At 43.1% G+C, this 25,818-nt stretch overlaps 1 protein-coding gene across 1 annotated transcript in view; it reads left to right on the top strand.

The window, feature by feature from the left end:
* Window positions 1-25,668, top strand: part of LOC122666258 (ribonuclease H2 subunit A) — a 38,818-nt gene extending 13,150 nt beyond the window's left edge. The window contains exons 3-8 of the mRNA XM_043862422.1: window positions 6,811-6,934; window positions 7,022-7,109; window positions 24,408-24,545; window positions 24,629-24,716; window positions 24,798-24,918; window positions 25,376-25,668. Coding sequence (XP_043718357.1) covers window positions 6,811-6,934; window positions 7,022-7,109; window positions 24,408-24,545; window positions 24,629-24,716; window positions 24,798-24,918; window positions 25,376-25,550 — 734 coding nt within the window. The 3' untranslated portion in view covers window positions 25,551-25,668. The remainder of the gene's footprint in view (window positions 1-6,810; window positions 6,935-7,021; window positions 7,110-24,407; window positions 24,546-24,628; window positions 24,717-24,797; window positions 24,919-25,375) is intronic.
* The last annotated feature ends 150 nt before the right edge of the window (window positions 25,669-25,818 follow it).

The raw sequence follows: 25,818 nt of genomic DNA on the forward strand, positions 1-25,818 counted from the left end.
ACAACCTCTCAATGAGACGTCCGAGGAGCAGACAAAAAGTGGCTCACCATACTAATAGGAAAAGCTATATCAGGCCTAGTCACTGTGAGATAGTTCAATTTTCCAACAAGCCTCCGATACTTCTCTGGATCACCTAAGGCCTCACCATTCTTTGCAACAAGTTTTAAATTAGGATCCATAGGAGTATCTAGAGGTTTAGAATCTAGCATTCCTGTTTTTGACAGAAGATCAAGAACATATTTCCGCTGTCAGAGCGAAATCCCTTTCTTCGACTGAGCAACTTCCACACCCAAAAAATATTTCAACCTTCCTAGGTCCTTGGTCTGAAATTTCTGCTGCAAGTGTCTTCAAATCATTAATTCCAGAAACATCATCTCTTGTAATAACTATATCATCAACATAAACCACAAGAAACAATTTTCCAACCTCAGAACGGCGGAAAAATACAAAATGATCACTATCACACCGTGTCAGCCCAAACTCTAACACAACTTCAGTGAACCTGCCGAACCAAGCTCTAGGGGACTGTTTTAGCCCATATAGAGACTTTTTCAATTGACACACCAAGCCAGACTCCCCCTTAGCAATAAACCCAAGAGGTTGCTCCAGATAAACCTCTTTATGCAAATCACCATGCAAGAATGCATTCTTGACATCAAGCTGATATAGGGGCCAATGGTAAGTAGCAGCAAGAGAGATCAAAATGCGAACAGAAGTAAGTTTTGCCACAGGAGAAAAAGTATCCAAGTAATCCACGCCATATACTTGGGCATAACCCTTGGCAACTAGGCGTGCTTTCAAGCGAGCCAATGACCCATCTGGGTTCTCCTTCACCACATACACCCAGCGACAACCGATAGCAGTCTTCCCTGAAGGTAAGGGAACAAGATCCCAAGTCTGATTTTCTTCCAATGCCAATAATTCCTCATCCATAGCAGCCCTCCAACCTAGACTAGACAATGCCTCTGCGATAGACTTAGGAACAGGATGGTTGCCAACAGTATGTAAACAAGAATGAAAAGTGGAAGACAAACCATCATAGGAAACAAAGTTAGAAATGGGGTGTTGGGTACAAGCCCTAACCCCCTTACGACAAGCAATAGGAACATCAAGATCAGAAGAAGGTTCCAAAGGAGGAGGATCATTACCTATTGTAGGATTTGTCGGCAAAGGAGGAGATGGTGTAGAAGTTGATGTAGCAGGGGTCCAAGCACATACTTTCCATTGGTGACGTTTATACACACTAGGTTGAGGTGCCGGTAATGAGGCAGCCTGCAGAGTATGGTGAATAGTAGACCAAACAACAATAATAGGAATATCATCATCTAAGTCAGACACAGTACTAGAAGAATGAACAAACGGTGTAGACTCAAAGAAAGAAACATCAGCGGTAACAAAATATTTTCGCAAGTCAAAAGAATAACAACGATAACACTTTTGAGTGCGAGAATAACCAACAAACATGCACTTGAGAGCCTTGGGATCCAACTTGGAAACACCAGGACGATGATCATGAATAAAGCAAACACTATCAAACACATGAGGTGGCAAAACAAATAGTGGTGCAGAAGGAAACAACAAAGAAAAGGGAATACCACCACGTAAAACTGAAGAAGGCATACGATTAATGAGATAACATGAGGTTAAAACAGCATCAGCTCAAAAAGATTTAGCTACCTTCATTTCAAACAATAAACAACAAGTAACCTCCATCAAATGTCTATTTTTCCTCTCGGCCACACCATTTTGCTGTGGGGTGTAAGCACAAGAGGGCTGATGAATAATACCACGCTGAATCATAAATTCAGCAAAAGGAGCAGAAAAATATTCCTTAGCATTATCACTACGAAGAACACGCAAAGGATGTGAAAATTGATTATTTACTTCATTCACAAATGCACAGAAGATAGAAAATAACTCAGAACGCTATTTCATTAAGTAGATCCAGGTAACCCTGGAATAATCATCAACAAAAGTTACAAAGTAACGAAAACCCAAAGTGGAAACAACAGGACATGGATCCCAAACATCTGAATGAACTAAAGAAAGTGGTTGGTCAGACTGTTTATTGACTCTAGGAGGATAACTCACACGGTGGAGTTTCCCAAACTGACATGACTCACAATTAAAACTAGAAATTGACTAAAAACGACCATTAAGAAGCTTCAAACTCTCCAACGAAGGATGACCCAAACGATAATGAATCTGGTGGGGTGACGCCTCACCGGTACACGCCATAGATGAAGTGTCCTCAAGTATGTAAAGTCCCCCCGATGCACAGCCTCTACCAATCATCTTCTTCGATGAAAGATCCTGAAATACACAAAAGTCAGAAGAAAAGGTTACAGAACAGTTATGAGTTTTAATGAACCGACTAACAGATAAAAGGTTAAAAGGAAAATCAGGTACATAAAGAACAGAAGACAAAGAAAGAGAAGGCGTTATATGGGCAGTACCAGTACCAGTCACTTTAGCCAAGGAACCATTAGCTAAAGTGACACTCGAAGAGGATTTTTGAAAAGAAGAAAGTATACCTGAAATGCCAGTCATGTGCTCGGAGGCCCCTGAATCAATAATCCAGGAACGGGAAGAGACAGTCGAAAGGCATGCAGCGGCATTACCTGTCTGAACAAAGGTTGCAGTTGGAGGCTGGGCTGACTGAGAAATCTGGAAGTGTGTATAACGGGCATATTCATCATCAGACATCTTCACAGTCTTACCTTCAGGATGTGGAGATACAGGAGAATCAGTTGTAGCAGAGTTGGCAAACTGTTGCTGATTTGGTTTGCCATGAAATTTTCAACAGAAACGTTGGATATGTCCCGGACGACCACAATAATGGCAAGTGTGCACTGAACCACTAGAAACATCAGAATTACCTTGAGTACTCAAGGTAGGTGCCTTATTAGAAGAACCAGCCCTACTACCACGACCACGGCCACCACCACCACCACCAGAACTGACATTACCACCACTACCAGTCCCACTGTTGGGCCCACGGTTGGATGGGAAAGAAGCCAGGGCTGAAGTATCACTATCAGTAGTATGCTCCCGAGAAACACGAAGAACCCTGGAAAAAGTTTCAGACAAAGTGGCTACCTTGTCACCACCAAGAATTTGGGAACGAACAGAGTCAAATTCCTTCCAAGGCCTCCCAAAAAACCCATAACAGCAAGTTGTTCTCGCTGGTTCTGCATCTGTTCCACATTGGCAGTGATAGGAAGTAAGGAATTGAGCTCTTCATACATTCTCTTAAAATCAGCAAAATATTGGGTCAAAGTACGACCCTTCCGATCAACCCTGTAGAAACTCTTGGGACAAGTCATAAATGCGGGAAAGATTGTTTTGTCTAGAATACAAAACATTAAGATACTCCCACAACTCTTTCACTGTATCAATGTGTGTTACCAAATCTACAATTTGGTGATCCATGGAATTCAACATCTGTCCCAAGATACGAGCATCAACTGTCTCCCACGAAGGGTCATTCTTAGGCTTAGTGTTGAAGAGGTGTTGGTGCCGATCACGGCCAGTCAACACTAGCCTAACAATTTTCTTCCACTGCAAAAAATTTGTAATCCCTTCCAACTTCTTCTCGGTAATACGATTTGAAGAGGAAGAAAAAATTTCTGTTGTGACTAACTTTGAACCTTAAGCCGATTTTAATTCAACACCCATTATGTACTTGATGAAGTGAAGGATAAGTAGAATGAAGAATACAGGAAGCAGGGACAGAAATCGACAAAGATGAAAAACCCTGATAGAAGTCGATAGAGGCAGCAAGGGCAGCAATTGATCCCCTCAAATAAAACCCTGATAAAGGTAAAAAGATGCAGCAAAGGTAGCAATCAATCCCCTCAAATAAAACCCTGACAAAAGTTGATATAGATAGTAGAGGCAGCAATCGATTCCTTCAACCAAAACCCTGACAAAACCTTCACTTCATCGAGAAACTCCTTCAAATATTCCTCAAACAAAAAGAGAGACCTAGTTCTTAATTTATATCATGAACTAGTCTCTACACAATCCCAAAAACAATCCCAAAATACAGCATAGGGTGCTGCACCCCTTCAAGCAGAAAATAGAAGAAACCGCAGGGTCTTCAAATCTTCAAAGAATTCTTAAATCTTCAATTGAGTACTGTAGATAAGGGAAGCAGTGATCTACGAAATCTGTAGCAGTCCTTACAGCTCTAATACCATGTGAATTAATGGAGAAAAAGAAGAAGAAGAGAAACCATGAGAGAGAAGAGCAGAAGAGAATATGTAACTTTGGGAAGTCACACGATATGTGTAGTCACATGATATGAGTAACTCTCCTCTAAACCTCAAATATATATATTCACTGAAGGGCAAAACAGGAAACAAATAAAAATAAAAGAAATAACTTAAACAACTCAAAGAACTAATCTACCCTCCTCACTCCTTTCTCGGTATTAGCTCTTTGCGCTAATACCAAGCTCACGATAACACTTCTCATCTTCCTCGTATTTTTGGGTGTGTCTGCTTTGCCCACAACTCTTCCCCTTCTCAATCAAAATGTGACCCAAGGGCTTTCATGTGCATCTTCCTTGGGTATTCTGCTTCTCAGAAAGGTTATAAGTTTTATCATCCTCCCTCCAAAAAAATTGTTTGTTACAATGGATGTGACTTTTCATGAGGATGAACCTTATTACCAGTCTTATCTTCAGGGAGAGGCTAGAGAAGAAGAGAATCCTCTGTCTCCTTTTGTCATTGATACTGTTCATCTTCAGGGGGAGCATGCTGATGAGATTAATGCTAAACAAAAGGATTTCATTACCTACTCCAGACATAAGAGAAAGACTATCCTAAACATACTATGTTCATTTATGCCTCCCGAGCAGATTCTACCAATCCAAGCAATTGGTAATGAATCTCCTCCTAGACCTGATAATTGCCCAACTGCTCTTAGAAAAGGAGTGAGGGCACCAAACATCCTATTTCCAACTTTGCATCTTATTAGTCATTATCCCCCTCCTACCGTTCCTTTGTTTCTTCTCTATCTTCTATATCTGTAGTATAGGGTTGGAAGGAAGCCATTACAAACCCAAAATGGAAGAATGCCATGGTAGAGGAAATGCAGGCCTTGAAGAAAAATGATACTTGGGAACTCGTGCCTTGTCCTAATGGAAAGAAGGTAGTTGAATGCAAGTGGGTATTCACAATAAAGCAACATGTAGATGGAACCATTGCGTTGTAAGGCCAGATTGGTTGCCAAAGGATTCACTTAGACCTATGGCATTGATTACCAGGAAACTTTTGCCCCAGTAGCAAAAATGAACTCTATTCGAGCCTTGTTATGTTAAGCATAGGGGGTGACATGCAATATTGAATTGAATGGAAACTTGTGTGTATCTTCCATTGATATGAGGGGTAAATATATAAAAGATTACAAGGGATCAATCATCCCAAATTAGAGACTAATTACATCCTAAGATGGTGCTGGTTATATTGGAAAGAATCAAAGGAGGATCAATCAAGATCAATTATCCTAGTCAGCATATATACAAGATATGAAAACTCATATGGTAAGACTCCCCCTCAAGTTGGAGCGTGAAGGTCACAAACGCCCAACTTGGAACTTAGATGACGAAATGGTTCGCGACCGAGTGACTTGGTGAAAAGGTCAGCCAATTGGTTTGAACTAGCAATTTTGGTTGGTTGTAAGAATCCCTGTTGAAGTTTCTCACGAACAACATGGCAGTCGATTTTGATGTGCTTGGTTCGTTCGTGAAAAATAGGATTAGATGCTGTGAAGAGCCACCTGATTGTCACAGAATAATGGTGCGGGGGAAGGAGATATGATCCCGAGGTCTTTCAACAAATATGAGATCCAGATAAGCTTGCATGTGGCAACGGCCATGGCCCTGTATTCTGCTTCGGTAGAGGAGCGTGATACAGTGGTTTGCTTCTTGATCTTCCAGGAGATAGGACTCGAACCAAGAAGGATACAATAACCAGTCATGGATCTCCTTGTAAGCGGACAAGTGGCCCAGTCAGAATCACAATAGCCTCGGAGCTGTAACGACAAGGTAGCAGAATAGAAAATACCCTGTCCTGGAGTGGCCTTCAAGTATCGTAACAATTGATGAGCAGCATCTAGATGAGGCTGGCGGGGCTGGTGCATAAACTGACTGAGAATGTTGACTGTGTGAGTGATGTCAGGGCGAGTAACTGTTAGATATATCATGGTGTCGGCTGCCGACCTGACACGCGAACCCTCCTTTTTCCGGACTTGGGACCGGCAGCAAACGTTGGTGGAATTTTTCATGTTTCAAACATAACTCTCTGCAAATTACAATTATAGTTTTGAAAATCAGATCATCTTGAACCATCCCTTACTTTCGGGTTTGTTGGGTTACCAGAGCCAAAACTGAGGATTGAAGCAGAGGCATAAAAAGCAGCTGAATCTTTGGTGGTATGGTACCCCCATTGGTTGATACCATGATTTCAAGGTGCAATTAAATCATTCTATTACATCTATGTAGTAATTTACTGGGTCATACATTGTACAATAAACTTCTGAAATCTTCATGTACTTTTGTAATCCAAGTTGTGAGATTAATATTATAATTTGAGTATGATCCCGACTATTTAGTGTTGGCTAAGTCATACATTTTCACCTTGAACATTCTATTTTGGCCAACTCTTAGACTATGGGAGATGGATGCCATTGACTTTTGATTTCCTTTTCTTTGATCAGGTCCCTCCCTCCCCCCACCCCGGGGGGCATTTTCATAATGAACAATTCTGCATTCAGTTGTTACCGATGATTCTTTTTTTCCTGCAGATTCGAAGACTCTAAAAGCGGAAAAGAGGGAGGAAATATTTGATAGTTTAAAGTCTAATAGCTCAATTGGATGGGCTGTTGATGTTATAGATCCGAAGGAGCTTTCAGCCAAGATGCTAAAGAAGTCAGTTTAGGTTAACATGTACCAACAAAAAGACTCATGTGCTTGCTTGTACCTTCTAACAAGAGTTTCCTCTTTCCATGTACACAGAAATAAAATAAACCTAAATGAAATATCACATGATTCTGCCATTGGTCTTATTGCTAGAGTACTTGGTATGGGAGTTCTTCTAACTGAGGTAAATACTCTCTTTTTATAGTTAGATGGAATTCCTATTAATTTGTACTAATAATTATACTTTGAGCTGACAAATTTGATGTAATCCCCTTTAAATTTTCAATTCCTAAATGTTTGTATTCGTAGTGGGTTGGATCTGATATGGTTCTATGGAGATCTACCTAAGGATCTGAATTCATTTTGTCTAATTTGGATCCAGGTCTGGCCTGATCTTTATTTAAATGGATCAACCATCTATCATTTATCTTCTTTTTCTCTCGCTCTTTCGCTAATGGTAAGATCTGCTCGGAAAAACCCCAGGCAAGTCCTGGGATCCTGGTGAGCTTCTCGCTCACTTCGAAGGCCCCCAAAGCTTCAGCAGCTGGTCCTTCTTCAGGTCTGAGAAGCCTAGTCTCTCGGTGATTAGGCAGAGAAGAAATTTCCTGCTCAGGTAAGTAACCCACACCTGCGATTATCTTACCACCTCCACATCTCTCTCCAACCCTGTTTCTCTAACCATCCTGTACCCATTCTGTCTACCCTTCTTCGTCTTTCGACTTTCGACCTTCAACCTTCAACCTTCAACTTCTCTATCGCCTGGAGTTCGGTCGTGCCTACATACCGTCGAGTCCCTTCACCTATAGAGACAAACCCTGATATATCTACACCCCTGATTTACCCCTGATTTCCCCATTTGCAATCCCTGCTCTGCCTTTATCGACCAACAAACCCACAACCCTCTTCCCACGATTTACATATACCCACCATATAACCCCTCTATAACGATTCATCTATACCACCATCAAACCCTCTACCCACGATTTACCTTCACCTAACCCCAGCACCGACCCTATCTGTACTCACCTCCGATCATCTCGCGGCACTAGGGCTCTGAGGCCAAGTACCATAACCTGCTATCCCAGTTTCTGCCATTACCATCTTCCCATTCCCACCATCCTTGAGACTGCATACGTGTGAGATACTGACTGTTTTATGTTTTAGGCGTTTGCACTTCTGTATTATATTTTATTATATCCTTCCTCTTTCTTTGTGTTCCAGGCCTAATCTGAGCTTCGTGTGCTTAATCATCTTTGCTTGTTGAGTTTTAATCACTGCTTTACCATCTATGTGGCATGCTCTGCTTGTTTTTGCACCTCTTTCTTCCTACTGAAAGTGCCTTTAATGCATTAGGTGTATCCTCTCCGTCTTACCTTTCTTTTATTTATATCTATTTTCTTATATGGGTGAGTCATGTCGGCAGCCGGCACCTTATTATACCTGGCTAATCACCTTTCTGCATGGATCCTTTTGTTGTATGATTTCTTTTCTCTTGATCTCATGTCTTTACGTCCTCATTCTTCTAGGGCACCCCCCGTAAGCGACACCCCGCCGTTGCCCGAAAGCGGTGATAAGCCGACATGGGCAAGTGAGAGGAAATTTATCAGCCCAAAAGCGTAGGATTAGATTAGCTTCCTTGAACATTGGATCCTTAACGGGTAAGAGCCTGGAGTTGGTAGATGTTATGAGGAAACGAAGGATAAATATCTCTTGTATCCAAGAGACAAGGTGGAAGGGTAACAAAGCTAAGATGGTAACAAAGCTAAGATGTTGGATGACTTCAAACTTTGGTATTCAGTAGTTCTTAGTAATAGAAGTGGAGTGGGCATAATTGTGGACAAAGATCTAAAGAATGATTTAGTAGAGGTCAAAATGGGGATTCAGGATTATATCCATCAAACTGGTTTTGGAGAAAGAGTTTGTCAATATTGTTTGTGCCTATGCACCCCAAGAAGGATGGGATGAAAGTGGTAAACATCTTTTTTGGGAAAACTTGGATGACCTCATACAGGGTTTTGGCCAGGATGAATCGATTATTATTGGAGGTGACTTGAACAGCCATGTTGGTAATGTAGCTCTAGATAAGCAAAGGACCTACTAGAGGCTAGATATCCAGGATCTAAAAATAAAGGAACCAAGGGGTTGCTGGTTCTGCAGTTGCAATAGGGCAGAATTGAAGTTTAGGTCAATTTCTAGGGTTATGTGTAGGGTGTTGAGGTTGGATCTTACTTAGTAATGATAGGCAGGTCTAGGGGAAGCCACTGGTATAGGTTTGATGATGTTTAAATAAAAAATTAAAATTCAGAAATTTAGGGTTAGGGTTTCGGGTTTTAGGAAAAGAGAAAGTGATGAGTTTTAGGGTTTATAGTGGAGGGTTTGGTCTAGGGTTTAGGTCAAGTTTCCCAAATAGTGAGAAGGATGTTCCATCCAAATATGGGGGGTTTTTAATGGCTGGTTAGGTCTGGGCAGGTTTGAGGTTGTTTTAGGTTTTAATGGAGGTGAGGGGGATTCTAGGGTTTAATGTAAGGATGGGGCAGGGGTTATTGTCGAGTGTAGGGGAGGGGGTTAAGGGTGCTGTGGATGAAGTTTGGATGAGATTGATGGAGGGAATTGGGCTGTACAGGTTATAGATGAGGCTAGGGTTTAGGAATTCAAATAACATAAAAGGGGGGCTGTAGGGTAGGCTGTAGAGGATTAGGAGAAGAAGGGAATGACTGAAAATATTAAATACTCACTGGAATTGCAGGTTCTTCAATGGCAGCAGCTGAGAACTTAAAAGGATAGAACCACCTTCAAACTTAGGGATCCTCCAGGCCGTCACGGCCCAAGGAGTCGTAGGAAATCCACCCACCCTTTCCACCTTGATAGAACCACAAGGATGCAAGCTCTCAAGGAGCAGCAGCAGCAACAATGGCAGCAGCACAAAGTCTTAGTTTTTTTTTTAATTAATCAACTGTGGGGGAGCCTCCCACGATATTCAATATTTATAATAAAAGGCCAATGGTCAAATCCTAATCTAAGCAAAACACTCCCTCACTAAATTGTAGAGGGGTGGGGACCTAATAAAACAACTTAAAAACTTGAAATAAAAGACCTTATTGTCCCTGACAACTTAAAATAAAAGACTTAATAAAAATCACTTAAATTGAACCATGGTTTGAACCGGTTCAATTTAAGTTTACAAATAAACTGAAATAAAAACTATGGAAAATACTAAAATGCAAACCTAAGCTACGGCTCCCAAACTAAGCGCTAATTTCAGGGCTGCTTCTTCTTCTTCTTCCTTCGGGTGTGGGCACTTGGTGCTGTATCAACTCGCCTCGACGTGAAAACATTCATCTCCGATGAATGGTTGGAGGTCATGGATGGTCATTCAAATCAAGGTCAAGCTTCTTAAGATCATCTTTAGCGGGTGGCTCGAACATGTAGGCGGACAACAGCTCTTTGATGGCCGGGGAAGGCTGGACTTCCGGTTGGGGAGCAGTCTCTTGAATCATCACATGAATGCCTCTTGAATCATTACCCAAACCTTCGTAGTAATCAGCCACATTATCATTATTGGATGGGGGATAAGCATATAGGCCATTTTCTTCATCATCATCGTGGGCTTCGTCCTTTTCAACCACGTTGATGGTCTTCTTCCTGTGTGGGCAGTCCTTAGCAATATGTCCCTTTTCCTGACAGTAGAAACAAGTGCAGGGTTCATTACGTTCCATAGGAGCTTTGCCCTTATCATCAGCATGTGGGGGAGCAGTAGAACGAAAGGTGCTGCCTATAGAGGGACCTTGTCGTGAGGGGCTAGCGCCGGTGTAGCTTGGCTTAGAAGTATAAACCAGCTGTTTACTTGAAGCCAGTAGCTCCTCTGCCTTCAAGGCCTTCTCAAAGCAATCCTGGATGTCTGTAACTTTGACCACGCCAATTGCTCTGTTTATCTCATTTCTCAAACCCAACCTGAATCGTGAAAGCATCTGGATGCCCTCCTCTCTAATGCTAGTGCGAGAAGAAAGTGCATCAAATTTCTTTATGTACTCAGATATAGTCATGGTCCCTTGGCGTAGGGAGTTGAATTGATCCTGTAACTGAGGCCTGAAGTGCCTTGGTAAGTACTTCTTACTCAGGTCGTATTTCATGTCCTCCCAAGTGCGGGGTGTAGTCCCGTTAAAGTTCATCTCCCTTTTGGTGGTCTTCCACCACTCACGTGCTGGTCCAACAAGTTTAGTACAGACTAGCTTCATCTTCCTCTCTTCAGACAAATCATACCAGTCAAAATAATCGTCCAGGGCAGCAAGCCAATCATAAAATACCTGAGGGTCATGATCACCATCAAATTCTTTCAATTCAAGCTTCACCTTCTGATAGTCAGTGCGGCGCCGATTAGGACCTTGGTCTCCAGTGAAGTAGGATCTCATGTACTCCTCAAAAGTGGGCTGGCGACCTCTATTTCTGTCCGGTCTTCTCTATCTCTGTCTCTGTAGCCTCTGTGTCGATCTCTGTATTCTCGGGAAGGCTCACGGGTACCTCTGGTTCTGTCCCGATGATCTCTGTTATGGTCTCTATCATCTCTGTCATCTCTGAGTCTATCCCTGTGATCTCTGGATCCATCTCTATGACCCATGTAATCATCTTTGGGATCCCCATCTCTGTCAGGTAGCCTCTGTACCAACGAATTGAGTTGGTACCTGTCTTCATCTATGGGTACGTTGCTGTCTCTGCCAAGGGTGACTCTCTGTTCTTCCAATTGTTGCAATCTAGCCATGATTGCATCAGCTATAGCCTTCTGGGCTTCAGTTGCAGCCCTTTGTTCAGCAGCAAGCTTCTGAAACATTTCTAACATTGCAGCCATAGGATCGGTTGGTGGATTCAATAATGGATTTCCATGCTGATCCATGGCTTTGAGCTCTGATACCACTTAATGTAGCTCTAGATAGGCAAAGGACCTACTAGAGGCCAGATATCCAGGATTTAAAAATAAAGGAACCAAGGGGCTGCTGGTTCTGCAATTGCAATAGGGCAGAATTGAAGTTTAGGTCAATTTCTAGGGTTATGTGTAGGGTATTGAGGTTGGAACTTATTTAGTAATGATAAGCAGGTCTAGCGGAAGCTAATGGTATAGGTTTGATGATGTTTAAATAAAAAATTAAAATTCAGAAATTTAGGGTTAGGGTTTCGAGTTTTGGGAAAAAGAAAGTGGTGAGTTTTAGGGATTATAGTGGAGGGTTTGGTCTAGGGTTTAGGTCGAGTTTCGCTAATAGGGAGAAGGATGTTCGATCCAAATATGGAGGGGTTTTTAATGGCTGGTTAGGTTTGGGCAGGTTTTAGGTTGTTTTAGATTTTAATGGAGGTGAAGGGGAGTCTAGGGTTTAATGTAAGGATTGGGCAGGGTTTACTGTCGAGTGTAGGGGAGGGGGTAAGGCTGCTGTGGATGAAGTTTGGATGAGATTGATGGAGGGAATTGGGCTGTACAGGTTATAGATGAGGCTAGGGTTTAGGAATTCAAATAACATAAAAGGGGGGCTGTAGGGTAGGCTGTAGAGGATTAGGAGAAGAAGGGAATGACTAAAAATATTAAATACTCATTGTAATTGCACGTTCTTCAATGGCAGCAGCTGAGAACTTAGAAGGATAGAATCACCTTCAAACTTAGGGATCCTCCCAGCCATCACGGCACAAGGAGTCGTAGGAAATCCACCTACCCTTTCCACCTTGATTATCCACAAGAATGCAAGCTCTCAAGGAGCAGCAGCAGCAACAATGGCGGCAGAACAAAGTCTTATTTTTTTTATGGGTAATTTACACATACCACCCTTGAGGTTTGATGAAAGGATAATTTTACCCCCCAGTTTTGAAAAATTCTGCGTACCCCCCTGAGATTTGCAAACAGTAACAAATAAACCCATTCTGTCAGTTCATGACTAACAGTGTTAAAAATAAAAGGTGAACTGACAAAATTACCCTTGCAAAAAAACAAAAAAAAAACCTGCAACTCATCTTCCCCAAATCGATTGGGGAAGATGAGTTGCAAGTTTCAAAACCCTTTCGATTTCCATCTCCTGCCGATCAATCTTGTGGATACGCCCGTGGACGACCTGTCAGCAAAGACGATAGAGGAAGACGAAGATGACGAGTTCGAAGAAGGATTTGGTTGCGACGAAGAGGATATGGATTATGAAGAAGAAAATTTTGTCGAGGAGGATGAGGTTAATGACCAAGACGGTGATGGAGAAATCCATCGGATGAAAGATCATTAAGAGTGAAACATGGATCGTTCTGTAATCCTCCTTTTCCATTTCTTATTTTTCAGAAGAAATGTTTATTAAAATGGATTAATCCAATCTGTATTGACCCTTGGAAAAAAAAAAAGGGAGAATCCTTTTAATTTGATTTCTCATTTGTCGTTCTATTTGTATTATCCAGTTATGGAATTGAATCGTTTATGATAAAAAAGGAAAAAAAGCTCTTGAACAGACTATGAAATCAAGTTTCATCATTTCGTCTCCCGCCACCACCGGAGCATCCTTCCTCTATCTCTCCGGCGGAGGCTTCCAATCCTTCAACCTCCTCCTTTTCTTCTCGCCTTCTTCCTTTATGTGCAATTCTGATTGAGCATTCGATGTTTCTGTAGAACAGAGGTTTACCAGATGACCTAGAATGTAAGCTCTTGAACAGACCAAACCCTACGTTGTTCTTGCAATTGACATTAGAGAGAGAGAGTGAGAGAGAAACGAGACATGTTGAGGTCGTCAGGAACCATTGCTTCGAGGATGTTGAGGCTGGTGGCGGCCTCATCTCAACAATCCATTCTCTGCCACCGAGTAATTGCAGCCTCACCGGAAAGCCTTAAACGTAATTTTTCATTTTCGTTCAATGATTCATTCGTGCCTCGATTTCCATCTCCTGCCAATCAATCTCGTGGATATGCCCGTGGATGACCTGTCAGCTAAGACGACGAAGAGGAAGACGAAGATGACGAGGAGTTCTACTATGGAGTTTATTATTTTATTTTTAATTATCCAAAAATTAATTTGGATTTTTACGAATGAAAATTGTAGGTTTATTTTGCAATTGTGTTCTTCCGGCGGGTTTGAATACGATGAAGGTTCAGAGCACAAAGTGGAAGATGGGATTTGTGGAGGTGAGAAGAAGAATCTGAGAAATAATTCAAGCAGGTTCATCCCCTCCTCTTCTTCTTCTTCATTCTGATACACCGTCGTCCGGTTGTGTAGTGGTGGGGTTTTTGAAGCCGAGAAGGCGGGGGAAGTCGATAGCAGGGCTAGTGAGCCTGTGTTGTCGAGGGAGGAATCAATACTAGGGTTGCATGGGTTTTGAAACCTGCAACTCATCTTCCCCAAACGATTTGGGGAAGATGAGTTGCAGGTTTTTTTTTTGTTGTCAGTTCACCTCTTATTTTTAACACTGTTAGTCATGAACTGACGGAATGGGCTTATTTGTTACTGTTTGCAAACCTCAGGGGGGTACGCAGAATTTTTCAAAACTGGGGGGTAAAATTATCCTTTCGTCAAACCTCAGGGGTGGTATGTGTAAATTACCCTTTTTTTTTATTTATTTTTATTAATCAACTGTGGGGGAGCCTCCTACAATATTCAATATTTATAATAAAAGGCCAATGGCCAAATCCTAATCTAAGCAAAACACTCCCTCACTAAATCGTAGAGGGGTGGGGACCTAATAAAATAACTTAAGAACTTAAAATAAAAGACCTAATTGTCCCTAACAACTTAAAATAAAAGACTTAATAAAAATCACTTAAATTGAACCATGGTTTGAACCAGTTCAATTTAAATTTACAAATAAACTGAAATAAAACTAAATATGGAAAATACTAAAATGCAAACCTAAGCTACGACTCCCAAACTAAGCCCTAATTTCAGGGCTGCTTCTTCTTCCTTCAGGTGTGGGCACTTGGTGTTGCATCAGTTGAGAAGGATCGTAGAGGATATGAAGATGCTCATGGTGGGTACGGGGTTGGGGAGAGGAATGAGGAGGTAATCACAATCCTAGACTTTGCGGTAGCGTATGATCTTTTTGTTGTAAGCACTTTCTTTGAAAAAAGAGAGGAGCACTTAGTTACCTATAAAAGTAGGAATCACACCAGCCAAATAGATTTCTTCCTAACGAGAAGGGTAGATAGAATGGTGTGTACGGACTGTTAGGTTATCCCTGGGGAGAGCCTAACCACCCAACATAGAATACTGGTCTTGGATATGTGCCTCAGTGCACAGAAGCCTAGGAGGGAACATATGTACCCTAAGATAAGGTGGTGGAGATTAAAAGGGGAGATCCAAAGGATATTTTTTGATAATGTGGTTAAACAAGGAAAGTGGGACTTTGAGGGAGACACTAATGCAATGTGGGACGAGATGATGACTTGTATTAAAAAGGTTGCCAAAGATGTGCTGGGGGAAGCGAAGGGTAGTCGTCAGGCCCCTAGGGAGACTTGGTGGTGGAACGTTGAGGTCCAAGCAGCCACTAAGTCCAAGAAGGTTTGTTTTAAGACTTAGCAAAGGACTAAAGAATCAGAGGACAAAAAGAGGCATTATGAGGCTAGAAACAAAGCTAGGAAGATCGTGGGGATGGCTAGGGCGAAGAAATATGAGGATCTTTATACCAACCTAAACACTAAAGAAGGGGGAAAAACTATTTATAAGATACCTAAGATGAGAGATAGGAGAGCAGAGATCTCGACTAGGTGAGGTGCGTCAAAAGTGATGATGGAAGAGTGTTGGTAAGGGATGAGGATATCGTGAAGAGATGGGATGTGTATATTTGTGACCTACTAAATGGAGATAGGTCGAGTAGAAATGAACTAGACGATTAAATCTTTCATCAAGACACCACGTGTCATAGATACGTAAGAAAGGTTAGTATGGTGGAGGTTAAAGATGCTTTAAGAAAGATGAAAGCAGGTAAGACTACAGGCCTTGATGAGATTCCAATAGAATCGTGGAAAACCTTTGGAGGTTGTGGGTTTTATTGGTTAACCAATTTGTTTAATAGGATTATGAACACTAAAAAGATGCCAGATGAGTGGGGAGGAGAAGTATCGTAGTCCCGATTTACAAAAATAAAAGTGATATCCAAAGCTGCAATAACTATAGAAGCATAAAGCTTATGAGTCATACTATGAAACTTTGGGAGAAAGTTATTGAAGCCCATTTGAGATGGGAGATCCATATCTCGATGAACCAATTTGGCGGCTCATCGAAAGATATAGAGATGGTAAGAAGGATCTCCATATGGTCTTTATTGACTTGGAAAAAGCCTATGATCGAGTCCCTAGAGATTTAATCCAACATTTTCTAGTGAAGAGTGGGCTTTCGAGTAAATATGTAGACGTGATAAAGGATATGTATGAGGATGTGGTGACTAGTGTGAGAACTGTGGGAGGTCAGGGCAAGGAATTCCCAATTACGATTGGGCTACACCAAGGATCAGCCTTAAGCCATTATCTTTTTGTGCATATCATGGATGACCTAACCAAGAGCATTCAAGATGAGGTCCCATGGTGCATGCTCTTCGCCGATGATATCGTTTTGGTGGATGAGACAAAAGCAGGGATTAACGCTAAGTTAGAGCTTTGGAGATCAACCTTGGAAACCAGAGGTTTTAAGATTAGTAGAACGAAGACGGAGTATATGATGTGTAATTTTAGTCACACTATGATGGATACTGACATGGTGTGAATTGAGGAAAGAGAGATACTGCAAAGTGACTATTTTAGATATTTGGCGTCAATCATTAATAAAGCAGGGGACATAGAAGATGATGTTTCACAGAGAATTAAAGTGGGATGGATGAAGTGGAGAGGTGCCTCCAGAGTGCTGTGTGACCGACGTATTCCTTTAAAGTTTAAAGTAAAGTTCTATAGGATTGTCGTACGACCAGCTATGATGTACGGGGCAAAATATTGGGCAGTTAAGAAGTGTCATATTGTGAATGTGGTAGAGATGAAGATGTTAAGATGGATGTGTGGTAAAAAAAGGAAGGATAAAGTAAGGAATGATCGTATTAGAGCTGACTTGGGAGTTGCTTCGATCAATAACAAGCTTCGAGAGAGTCGTTTGAGGTGGTATGGCCATGTTCAACGAAGGCCTAGGGATGCTCCAGTTAGGAGTAGTGATTTGATTCCGATTGAAAGAGCTAAAAGAGTGAGGGGCAGGCCTAAATTGGCCATCGGAGAAGTTGTGAGGAAGGACATGCATAGTCTAGGTCTTGTACCAGGTATGACCTCGGATAAAGTCTATTTGGAGGGCAAGGATCCATGTAGCAGGCCTTATTTAGCTGAGATTCTCCTGACTTGCTGGGCTGTGCCTCTTTCCTCTTACTTTTATCTTTCACTTTTCTTTTGTTTTTACATCATTCATTCATCATTTCCCAATCTTCACTTATCTCATTTCCCTTCCCTCTTTTTTTATCTATTCATTCCCTTATTTTGTCTAATCCTCAGTTTTACCTACTTTGTTTGTTTGAATCCATGTAGTCGACCCCATTAAGTTGGGATAAGGCTGACCGAGCTTCTTCTTGTTGTTGTAATAATATTTATTAGATAATCTGGATTTCTATTATCTGATTGCATTTTCCTTTTTTTTTTTTGTTTTTTTTTGTTTTTCTTTTTGTGGTGGGGGGAGGGAGGTGGTAGAGAGATTGAAATTGATATGGATCAGATTCAAATTAGATTGACCTGCTCCATTTAATATGCTACTAGATGTGTCTTTTCGCTCATGTTGATGACAAAAGTTAGCTCCTCATTGAAGCCTTAGTATGATCCATGGGAAACAACTCTTTTCTTTGCCTATTTGTGTGGTTATGTGTTGTCCGTGCATGCGTGTGCGGGTATGTTTCTCTGTGTATCTTGTGTTGGGTGTGTTTGAGAGAGAGAGAGAGAGAGAGAGAGCATCAGCACTCAAGTTCATTTATGAGAAGTGGATATGTATTCTAGCAAGTGATCCATGCTCCTAAATTGTGGCAAATAAGTGCAATTTGATATCTTCACTTAGTTTGTCTCTGTGTTGAGGAGCACTCAAGTTCATTTATGGGAAGTGGACATGTATTCTTGCAAGTGATCTGTGCTCCTAAATTGCGGCAAACTAAGTGCAATTTGATAGCTTCACTTAGTTTCTCTGTGTGTTGAGTATTTCATGTTAGAGCAGCACTCAATTGTGGCAAACCAAGTGCAATTTGATATATTCACTTAGTTTGTTTTTTTTTTTTTAGCCCGAATATTCTCTGGGACCCGGGCTGGTCCCTAGGATTTTATTAATATCAAATAGAATGAAAGCAATACAAGAGGGGGGGGGGGGGAAATACCTGCCTTATCCCTGGCCCAACTCAACTGATACTCACACATCAAACACAGCTGCTCCAAAGAGCCTTCCCCCGACCCCCCTGGACACCCTAGGCTAGTGCCTAATAATCGGTAATCCCATAACATCTTCGCGGACAATCCGTCGAAGCTCATGAGGCAGGTTTACCTCCCCATAAAACACTAAACTCCTCTCCCTACTGCAGGCTAAATTCGCCAAACAGTCCGTAGCTCTGTTTCCCTCACGATAGGTAAAAGAAACCGTTGAACCCAGTGAATTAACCAACTCCAATACCTCTTGAAACCAGTACCAACATTCCCAGCTACCATGTGTTTTCTTTGCTATGCTCGAAACTGTTGTCATCGAATCAGAATTGACCTGAAAGTCCTTAAGCCCCAGGCTTTCAGAGATGCCCTTCCCTGTTTCAAATTACCCCACCACCCCCTCCTAGACCGGGATTGCCTTTACAGGCCCCGTCCACATTAAGTTTGATGTCCGAGGTGGGAGGGCACCATGAAACAGGGATTGGCATTTTCAGCGCTTTGGGGCAGTGCTTTAAACCAAAGAACTGTAAAGTAATTTCTTCTTTAAAGGAAGGAGTCTTACCTAGAGATAAATTGAAAGGCATTTCAGCAATCCATCTTCTTATAACCTTCACGATGCTGCTAGCCGGTCGCCCATTTTCCCCATGTATTCGGTTGTTGCGTTCTTTCCATAATCCCGATACAATGAAAGAGGGCAGCAAGCCTATAATCATGCCTAGTAAATTACTATCCTTCGCATGATTGTGCCAGTGCAATATACGACTTCGAAATCCTGCAATGGAATCAGTTCCACGTCACATAAATGTGAAAAAAATTCCCAGACTTTGCTTGCCGTTCCACCTGCAACCAGCACATGAGGTGCCGTTTCACACCTTGGCTGACCACAACACAGACACTTCGATGCCAGTGGCACCCCCATCCTCATGATAGCATTGTCTGTAGGGACCCCCCCCCCCCACACATAATCTGCCAAGAAAAAAAACCCACCTTGGATGGGAGAGTTCGGTTCCAAAACCATTTTGCAAATAGCTTGACACTAGAGCCTTGTCTTACTTCATTCCAAATTGATTTTGTTGAGACCTTGCTATCACTCGAAGGGGTCCACACTAGGTAATCCTCCTTATTAGAAAGAAAGAACTTACCGCTCAGTAAGCTATTGCGCACCGTATCTGAATCGATCATGTTCATGATCCCCATGTTCCACGACCCTTCTCTATTTAGTACCTCATTAACACGGACGGAAAGGTCCAGCTGCAGCGCCCCATCTACAAAATCCATCAGAGCGCCCCTCCCTGACCAATTGTCGACCAGAATAAAACTTCCCCTTTCCCCAAAAACCACAGCGACTTGGCAAGTATGAACTCCTTTTGGTGAAGAGCCTTCCTCCATGAAATTGATCCGTTTACCTTAGAATCAACCAGCGCAAGGTGTTCGTGTTTAAGGAACATCGCCTGGAAGAAAGTACACCATAACGAATCTCCAGAAATGGCTCTCAACAGACCCTTCAACCGCAGAGCACACATCATGTCTTCTAGTCGGCGCAGCCCCAGCCCACCTTCAGCTATAGGCATACACTTTGTTCCATCTCACCCAGTGATGGCTCTTTCCCCATTCAGAATTACCCCACAAAAAATCAGAGCAAACACCATTGAACTTCCTTATCACCGTTTTAGGGATATCCAGGGTGGAAAGAATGTGTATCAGCATAGAGGCCAAAACATGTTTCAAAAACAATTACCCTCCCTCCTGCAGATAAGAGCTTCCCTTGCCAGCCTGCCACCTTCCTTCGCAATTTTGCTAGGACATCATCAAAGTAGCTTACCTGAAGCCGCCCCGTGTAGAGCGGGGCACCCAGGTAAGTGATCGGCAGCCTCTTCCTAGGAAACCCCGTTATCAATTCTACCATGCGACACCTGTGAATCGACGCCTTCTCACTCATGATAAAACAACTTTTGGATTTATTGACCATCTGCCCAGAGGAATCTTCGTACCTATGTATAAAACCACAAATCTGCTTCAGAGAAGATTTGAGACCCCTTGAAAAAATAATAGTGTCGTCTGCGAATAGACTGTGCGAGATGCCCGGGCAACCCCTAGGGAGGCTGACGTACTCCGCCCTACCCTCCACAAACAGTGACCTCAAACCATGGCTCAGCACTCCTCTGCAATAATAAACAGAGCAGGTGACAGGGGGTCACCCTGGCGCACACCCCTTGAGGATTTAAAAAAACCTGCAGGACCCCCTTCCATGACAACAGAGAACCAACAGTTTTCTTTGTCTTCTTAATCAAATTAATCCACTCGGTTACAAAGCCAAATTTATTTATCACCTTATACAAAAAGGCCCATTCCAGCCGGTCGTAAGCCTTTGCCATAGCCAATGTAAGAATAACATTACCTCCCCGTGTCCTTCTGTTGAGATCTTGAACCACCTCTTGCACCAAAGTAATATTGTCCTGGATGATTCTTCTTTGTGTGAACGCTCCTTGTTCCTCCGAGATGATGCCAGGAAGGATTGTGGAAAGCCTTGTCGAAATAACCTTGGCAATGATCTTGTATGAAAAGTTGCACAAGCTAATCGGCCGAAACTCAGACATCGCCTCTGGGTTCTCTTTTTTTGGGATTAGGACCAAGTTAGCAAAAGTGTAATACCGTGGCAGCATTCCCCCCGGAAAAAATTCCTTGACCGCCTCCCAGACCTCTACCCCGACAATGTCCCAACACGCTGTGAAGAAATACCCGGTGAACCCATCCGGGCCAGGAGCACTATCTACAGAGAGACCAAACACAGCTGCTTTGACCTCCTCCATCGAAGGTTGTTCCTTAAGAAACCCATTCTCCGCCGAGGTCACTAGAGTTGGAATGTACTGCAGCAGATCCTCGTCCTATTGACAGTTCTGAGTGGCAAACATGTCAGTAAAAAATCTCACCGCCTCATCTGCTATGTCCTTCGGGTCGGAGAGCCAAACACCTTACTCATTCTTAATTTTATCTACCCCCTCCGCATCCTTCGCATCCTAACCGTGGAATGAAAAAACTTTGTGTTCCTGTCCCCCTCCCTGAGCCATCGGATTCTGGATTTCTGCCGCCAGAAAATTTCCTCTTGTAATAAAACATCACTCAGCGCTTTCGAGGCTTCCTCTAATTCACTCTTCGCTGCTGGATTAGGGGCAATCTCAAGATCTATTTCCGCCCTGCAAAGCCGGTCCTCCGCCCTTCTGACATTCTGATGTATATTGCCAAAGACCATTTTATTCCAATCTCGTACACGCGAACGAAGGGCCTTCAGTTTGAAGAACAAAGAGTGAAGGGGCGTTCCCGAAACCGGTGCTGCCCAACACTCTTTGACACAATCCATAAAGCCGGGGTGTGATAGCCACATCTGTTGGAATCTAAACGGACTGAAGTGAGGCGTTACCTACTCTGCCCACTCTAAGAGGATGGGTGCATGGTCTGAGCACACCCTGCTCAAATGCATTATGTTACTCACTGCAAACCGGTCTGACCAAATTCCATTAAAGAGGAAACGATCCAGCCGCGCCACTACTTTACCCCCGCCACTCTGGTTATTAGACCAAGTGAAAGAATTACCCAGGAAACCCCCATCTGCAAGACTTGCATCATTCACGAAATTCCCAAATTCCTCGGGAGAAATAGAACATGCTGCTCTACCCCCAGCCTTTTCCGCTGGGTCAAGTATGGCATTGAAGTCCCCTCCAATCGCCCAAGGAAGAGTGGAACAGCACACATCCTCCCAGAGATCCTGCCAAAGCTGCCTCCGCAGTGCATAACGCATGCACAAATGTGAACATGCACTTATGTGAGCCCTGAATGGAACACTCCAGTGAAACAAACTGCACATGCTCCTTCACCACCCTGACTTGTAAATTATTCCTCCAAAAAACCCAGATTCTTTTACCCATGTTCACTCCATTAGAATATACAGACTCCATCCCTAGTCTCCTCATAAGACGAGATGCCTTAGAAAATTGGATCTTTGGCTCTGCCAAGGACACCAAATCAACCTTTTCCATATCCACCAGAGCCTTCAAATGCCTCAATGTCGGCTTGTTCCCCACACCCCTAATGTTCCAAAACAAGACGATCATTGTACACACGGCGAGGGGGGGGATTCGGTCTCATGGAACTAGTAACCACTCCCGAGGCGCCTGACTGAATGTGCCTTCTTCGCGTGTCCTGGCTGGACTATGTGACGTATCCTTTGCACCCTGCGTACCCTTCTCCACCTGCGCTCGAGCCATGAACGCTCTGAAACTTCTCTCTAAGCCTTTACTGGCTTCCCTCAAATCCTTCAAAACTGTCTCCTTTTCCTGCACCACTCCGGCGCTCCCAACCCCTGAATCATCCTTGGTGGCGGGGGGGCTTTTCTCCCACTGTGTATGCATCTTTGTGCCATCAGACCTAGACTGTCCTTGCCTGAACTTCCCTCGCATAATCAATTCCCCTGACTCCCTCCCTTGCTCCCCTTCAGAAACAGACTCCATGTTTTCGGTGCTGATCACCGATCGTGTCCCACGCCGAGGCCCTGACCTTTCCACCACGCGCCCAGTGGGTTTCCATCGCTGCCTCACATCTGCGTGATACGTCTCCGCTGGGATCTCAGATGGTGCAAAACCACTAGGTTCCTCTTCCTCCCCTTGTGTGCAGGCTGACGATGTCACCCCTTCAACCAGGTCGTCTCTCCCCATCCCTTCGGAGTCCTCAACGCCACCTAGGGCCTCAAGGGCCTGCAAACCTCCATCACCATCTACGGTCCAACGTTCCCCCACACCCTGAAAGAATGTTACTTCGGGGGGACCCAAGGGATGCTTCTCACTAGCCACCTGGACTTTGCGACGACACTCCACCACGTGCCCTAGTTTGCTGCAGCCCATGCAAAACGCAGGCAATCTCTCAAAGACAACCTTCTGAAAAAACCCTGATGCACCGCAGCCGATCCAAATCCGTTCTGGCAATGTGGATCGCAAATCCACTTCAAAGCAAGCACTCGCCGCGACCGTTCTAGAACACCCCGACATTGCCCCGTCCACCCTAAAACCTTTCCGATTACTCCAGCCACCGAAAGGAAATAGTTCCCTTGATACAAATTCACCGGTAGGTTAGGGAATGAGACCCATACAGGCACCATTGGCGATTCCAGCCCTGCCTTAAACGACCTGGTCCACTTGAAAATCCTGATAGGGAATCCCTTGATCACCAGATATTCTTTCAACCAAACCCTAACATAGTCTGCATGATTCACAAAGTGGAGAAGAAGATGTCGAGCGTCAAGCGACGAAACCTGCACATCTGCCGACAGATGGAACACCGCCTGTAAGGCTCGCTTCACGTCAAACAGAGAAGGTCTGCCGTAGGAGCACTTCGCCACGAGAGCCAACCTAAACGGCTCCTCCAACTTGGCTAATTCCTCCTCCGAGAAGAAAATCGCAGTCGTCCCTCTGTGCGTCGTTGGTTTCTTCACTGCAATATGAGGGGCAACCGAGGCCCCACGAGATACCACCGCCGAGAACGAGGGGGGCTGGGGTGCCACCGATCAAGAACAGTCTGGTGGACGGGCCCCTCCGGCGCCGGGAGGCCCTTCCATCACCCCAAAATGACGGCGCAAGCGTGCACCTGCAGAACTATTCACTTAGTTTGTCTCTGTGTTGAGTCCCAGAATACTCATTTGTTGACTATGTATGCATTTCATCTGATTCTTACTGGGCGTGATTCCAGACTCAACCTCCAATATATTAGGCATATGTTTAAGCCAGACCTCAATATTCTGTAAAGAATATTGTACCCAGAACTAGCTAGTGGGGCCTAGGTCCATCAAAGGTATTGGGTACTGTATTACTTGGCCCTACACAAGCAATCTCAAATGGTCCTCAATTAGGCCTTTTATTCACAATTTTAGGACATTCTTGAATATGGGTGCACAATACCAGTGGATGTTATAAGATCGAAGGGTTAGATTGTTAGCATATCAGTGTGGGATCATTGAAGGGTTGTCTATTAGATGATATTCACCCTTGTTTTGTTCTTTTTCCTATTTCTCCTGAATGCCTTTATTAAATGAGTGATATTATTTCTGGGTATTGCTACAAAATTCTACAGGTCTATGTGGATACTGTTGGTGATGCCGAAAAGTATACTATAAAATTGTCTGAAAGATTTCCTGGTGTCAAGTTCGTCGTTGCAAAGAAAGCTGATAGTCTCTATTCAGTTGTCAGTGGAGCAAGTATAGTTGCAAAGGTGATTTGTCCCACTCTTCTGAAGCCCTTCATTAGAGTTTTAATAAGCATCTCTAAGTTAGATACTTGTTCCACCATATATAGGTGACAAGAGACCGAGCTTTGCATGGCTGGGTGCTTGAAGAAACAGCAGAGAAAATGCATAGGAACTTTGGATCCGGTTATCCTGGAGGTTTGTATGTGCTTCGGGGTTTTGTTGTATCTTGTTACATGCATTTATTTTTAATAATTTGTTTTTCATTCTTGTGTTCAGATCCTGAAACTAAAGCTTGGTTAGAACATCACAAACACCCAGTATTTGGATTTCCTACATTGGTCCGTTTCAGTTGGGGTACATGCACTTCCTACTTCAAGGACAATGTCGAAGTCCTATGGTGAGTCTAGCCTGCTCCACACAGTTTCAATATTTGTTTAATTTAGTAACTGCATGTGCTTATGTTCATGTCTTGTGAGGTACCATTTTAATGGATTGCACGCACACAAGTTGTGGACAATATCTTTATTGCCTATAGTGGCATACTGGTTTTAGCTTACCATCAGGAACCAAAATAGGCAAGAATTTTCCTCTGCACTGCTAATGCTAGCAGTTTTATCTCAAAAGAGAAAAAAAAATATATACTGGATTCTTAGGGATTTGACGCCATTCAGTTTTTGCAGTGAGCTCATAGAAGGGATGGTGCAATTTGAGTGTTCTATGTGGGATTTATAGGAGGCCCTTGTTACAGTATGGCCTTAAACACACTGGCATGTGTCAACATTGGTGCAGATGTATGCTCTGCTAGGAACCCATGCTCTTCTGCTGATCCTTTTTTTTTGTTGGTGTGGTTCTAGGGAATCTGATAAGGTAGATGAGGAAGAAGGCTCCTGTAGTCGAAAACGCCAATTGAAGTTAAGTAGTCTTGGTTTCACGGGATCTAAGAGGAAGGTCGAGGAAGTTGAATCTAGTGGTAAAGGTCGTTGCATGTTCTTCCAGACGCGCAAACTTGAGCAGATGACTCATTTCTGAGAAACAGAATTATATTGTTTTACCTAGTGGATTTTTAGGTGTGTTTGTTACTAAGTTACCAGAATTTGTTGGAAGTCCAAATTTTTTTAGTTTTAATATAATCAGCGTTAGAACTGTATATAGTCTTCTAGATGAGGGCTTAGCTTTGGCAACTTCTGTGGGCCTGGATTAGGAAATTGATGAATTTTGAACCAAGACTAGAATGACTAGTTCAAACTTGGGCTTGAATTTGGCCCTAGTTGACCTATGGCCATGCAAATATGCTGAA

The sequence above is a fragment of the Telopea speciosissima genome, chromosome 6, assembly GCF_018873765.1.
Source record: "Telopea speciosissima isolate NSW1024214 ecotype Mountain lineage chromosome 6, Tspe_v1, whole genome shotgun sequence".
Taxonomy (NCBI): domain Eukaryota; kingdom Viridiplantae; phylum Streptophyta; class Magnoliopsida; order Proteales; family Proteaceae; genus Telopea; species Telopea speciosissima.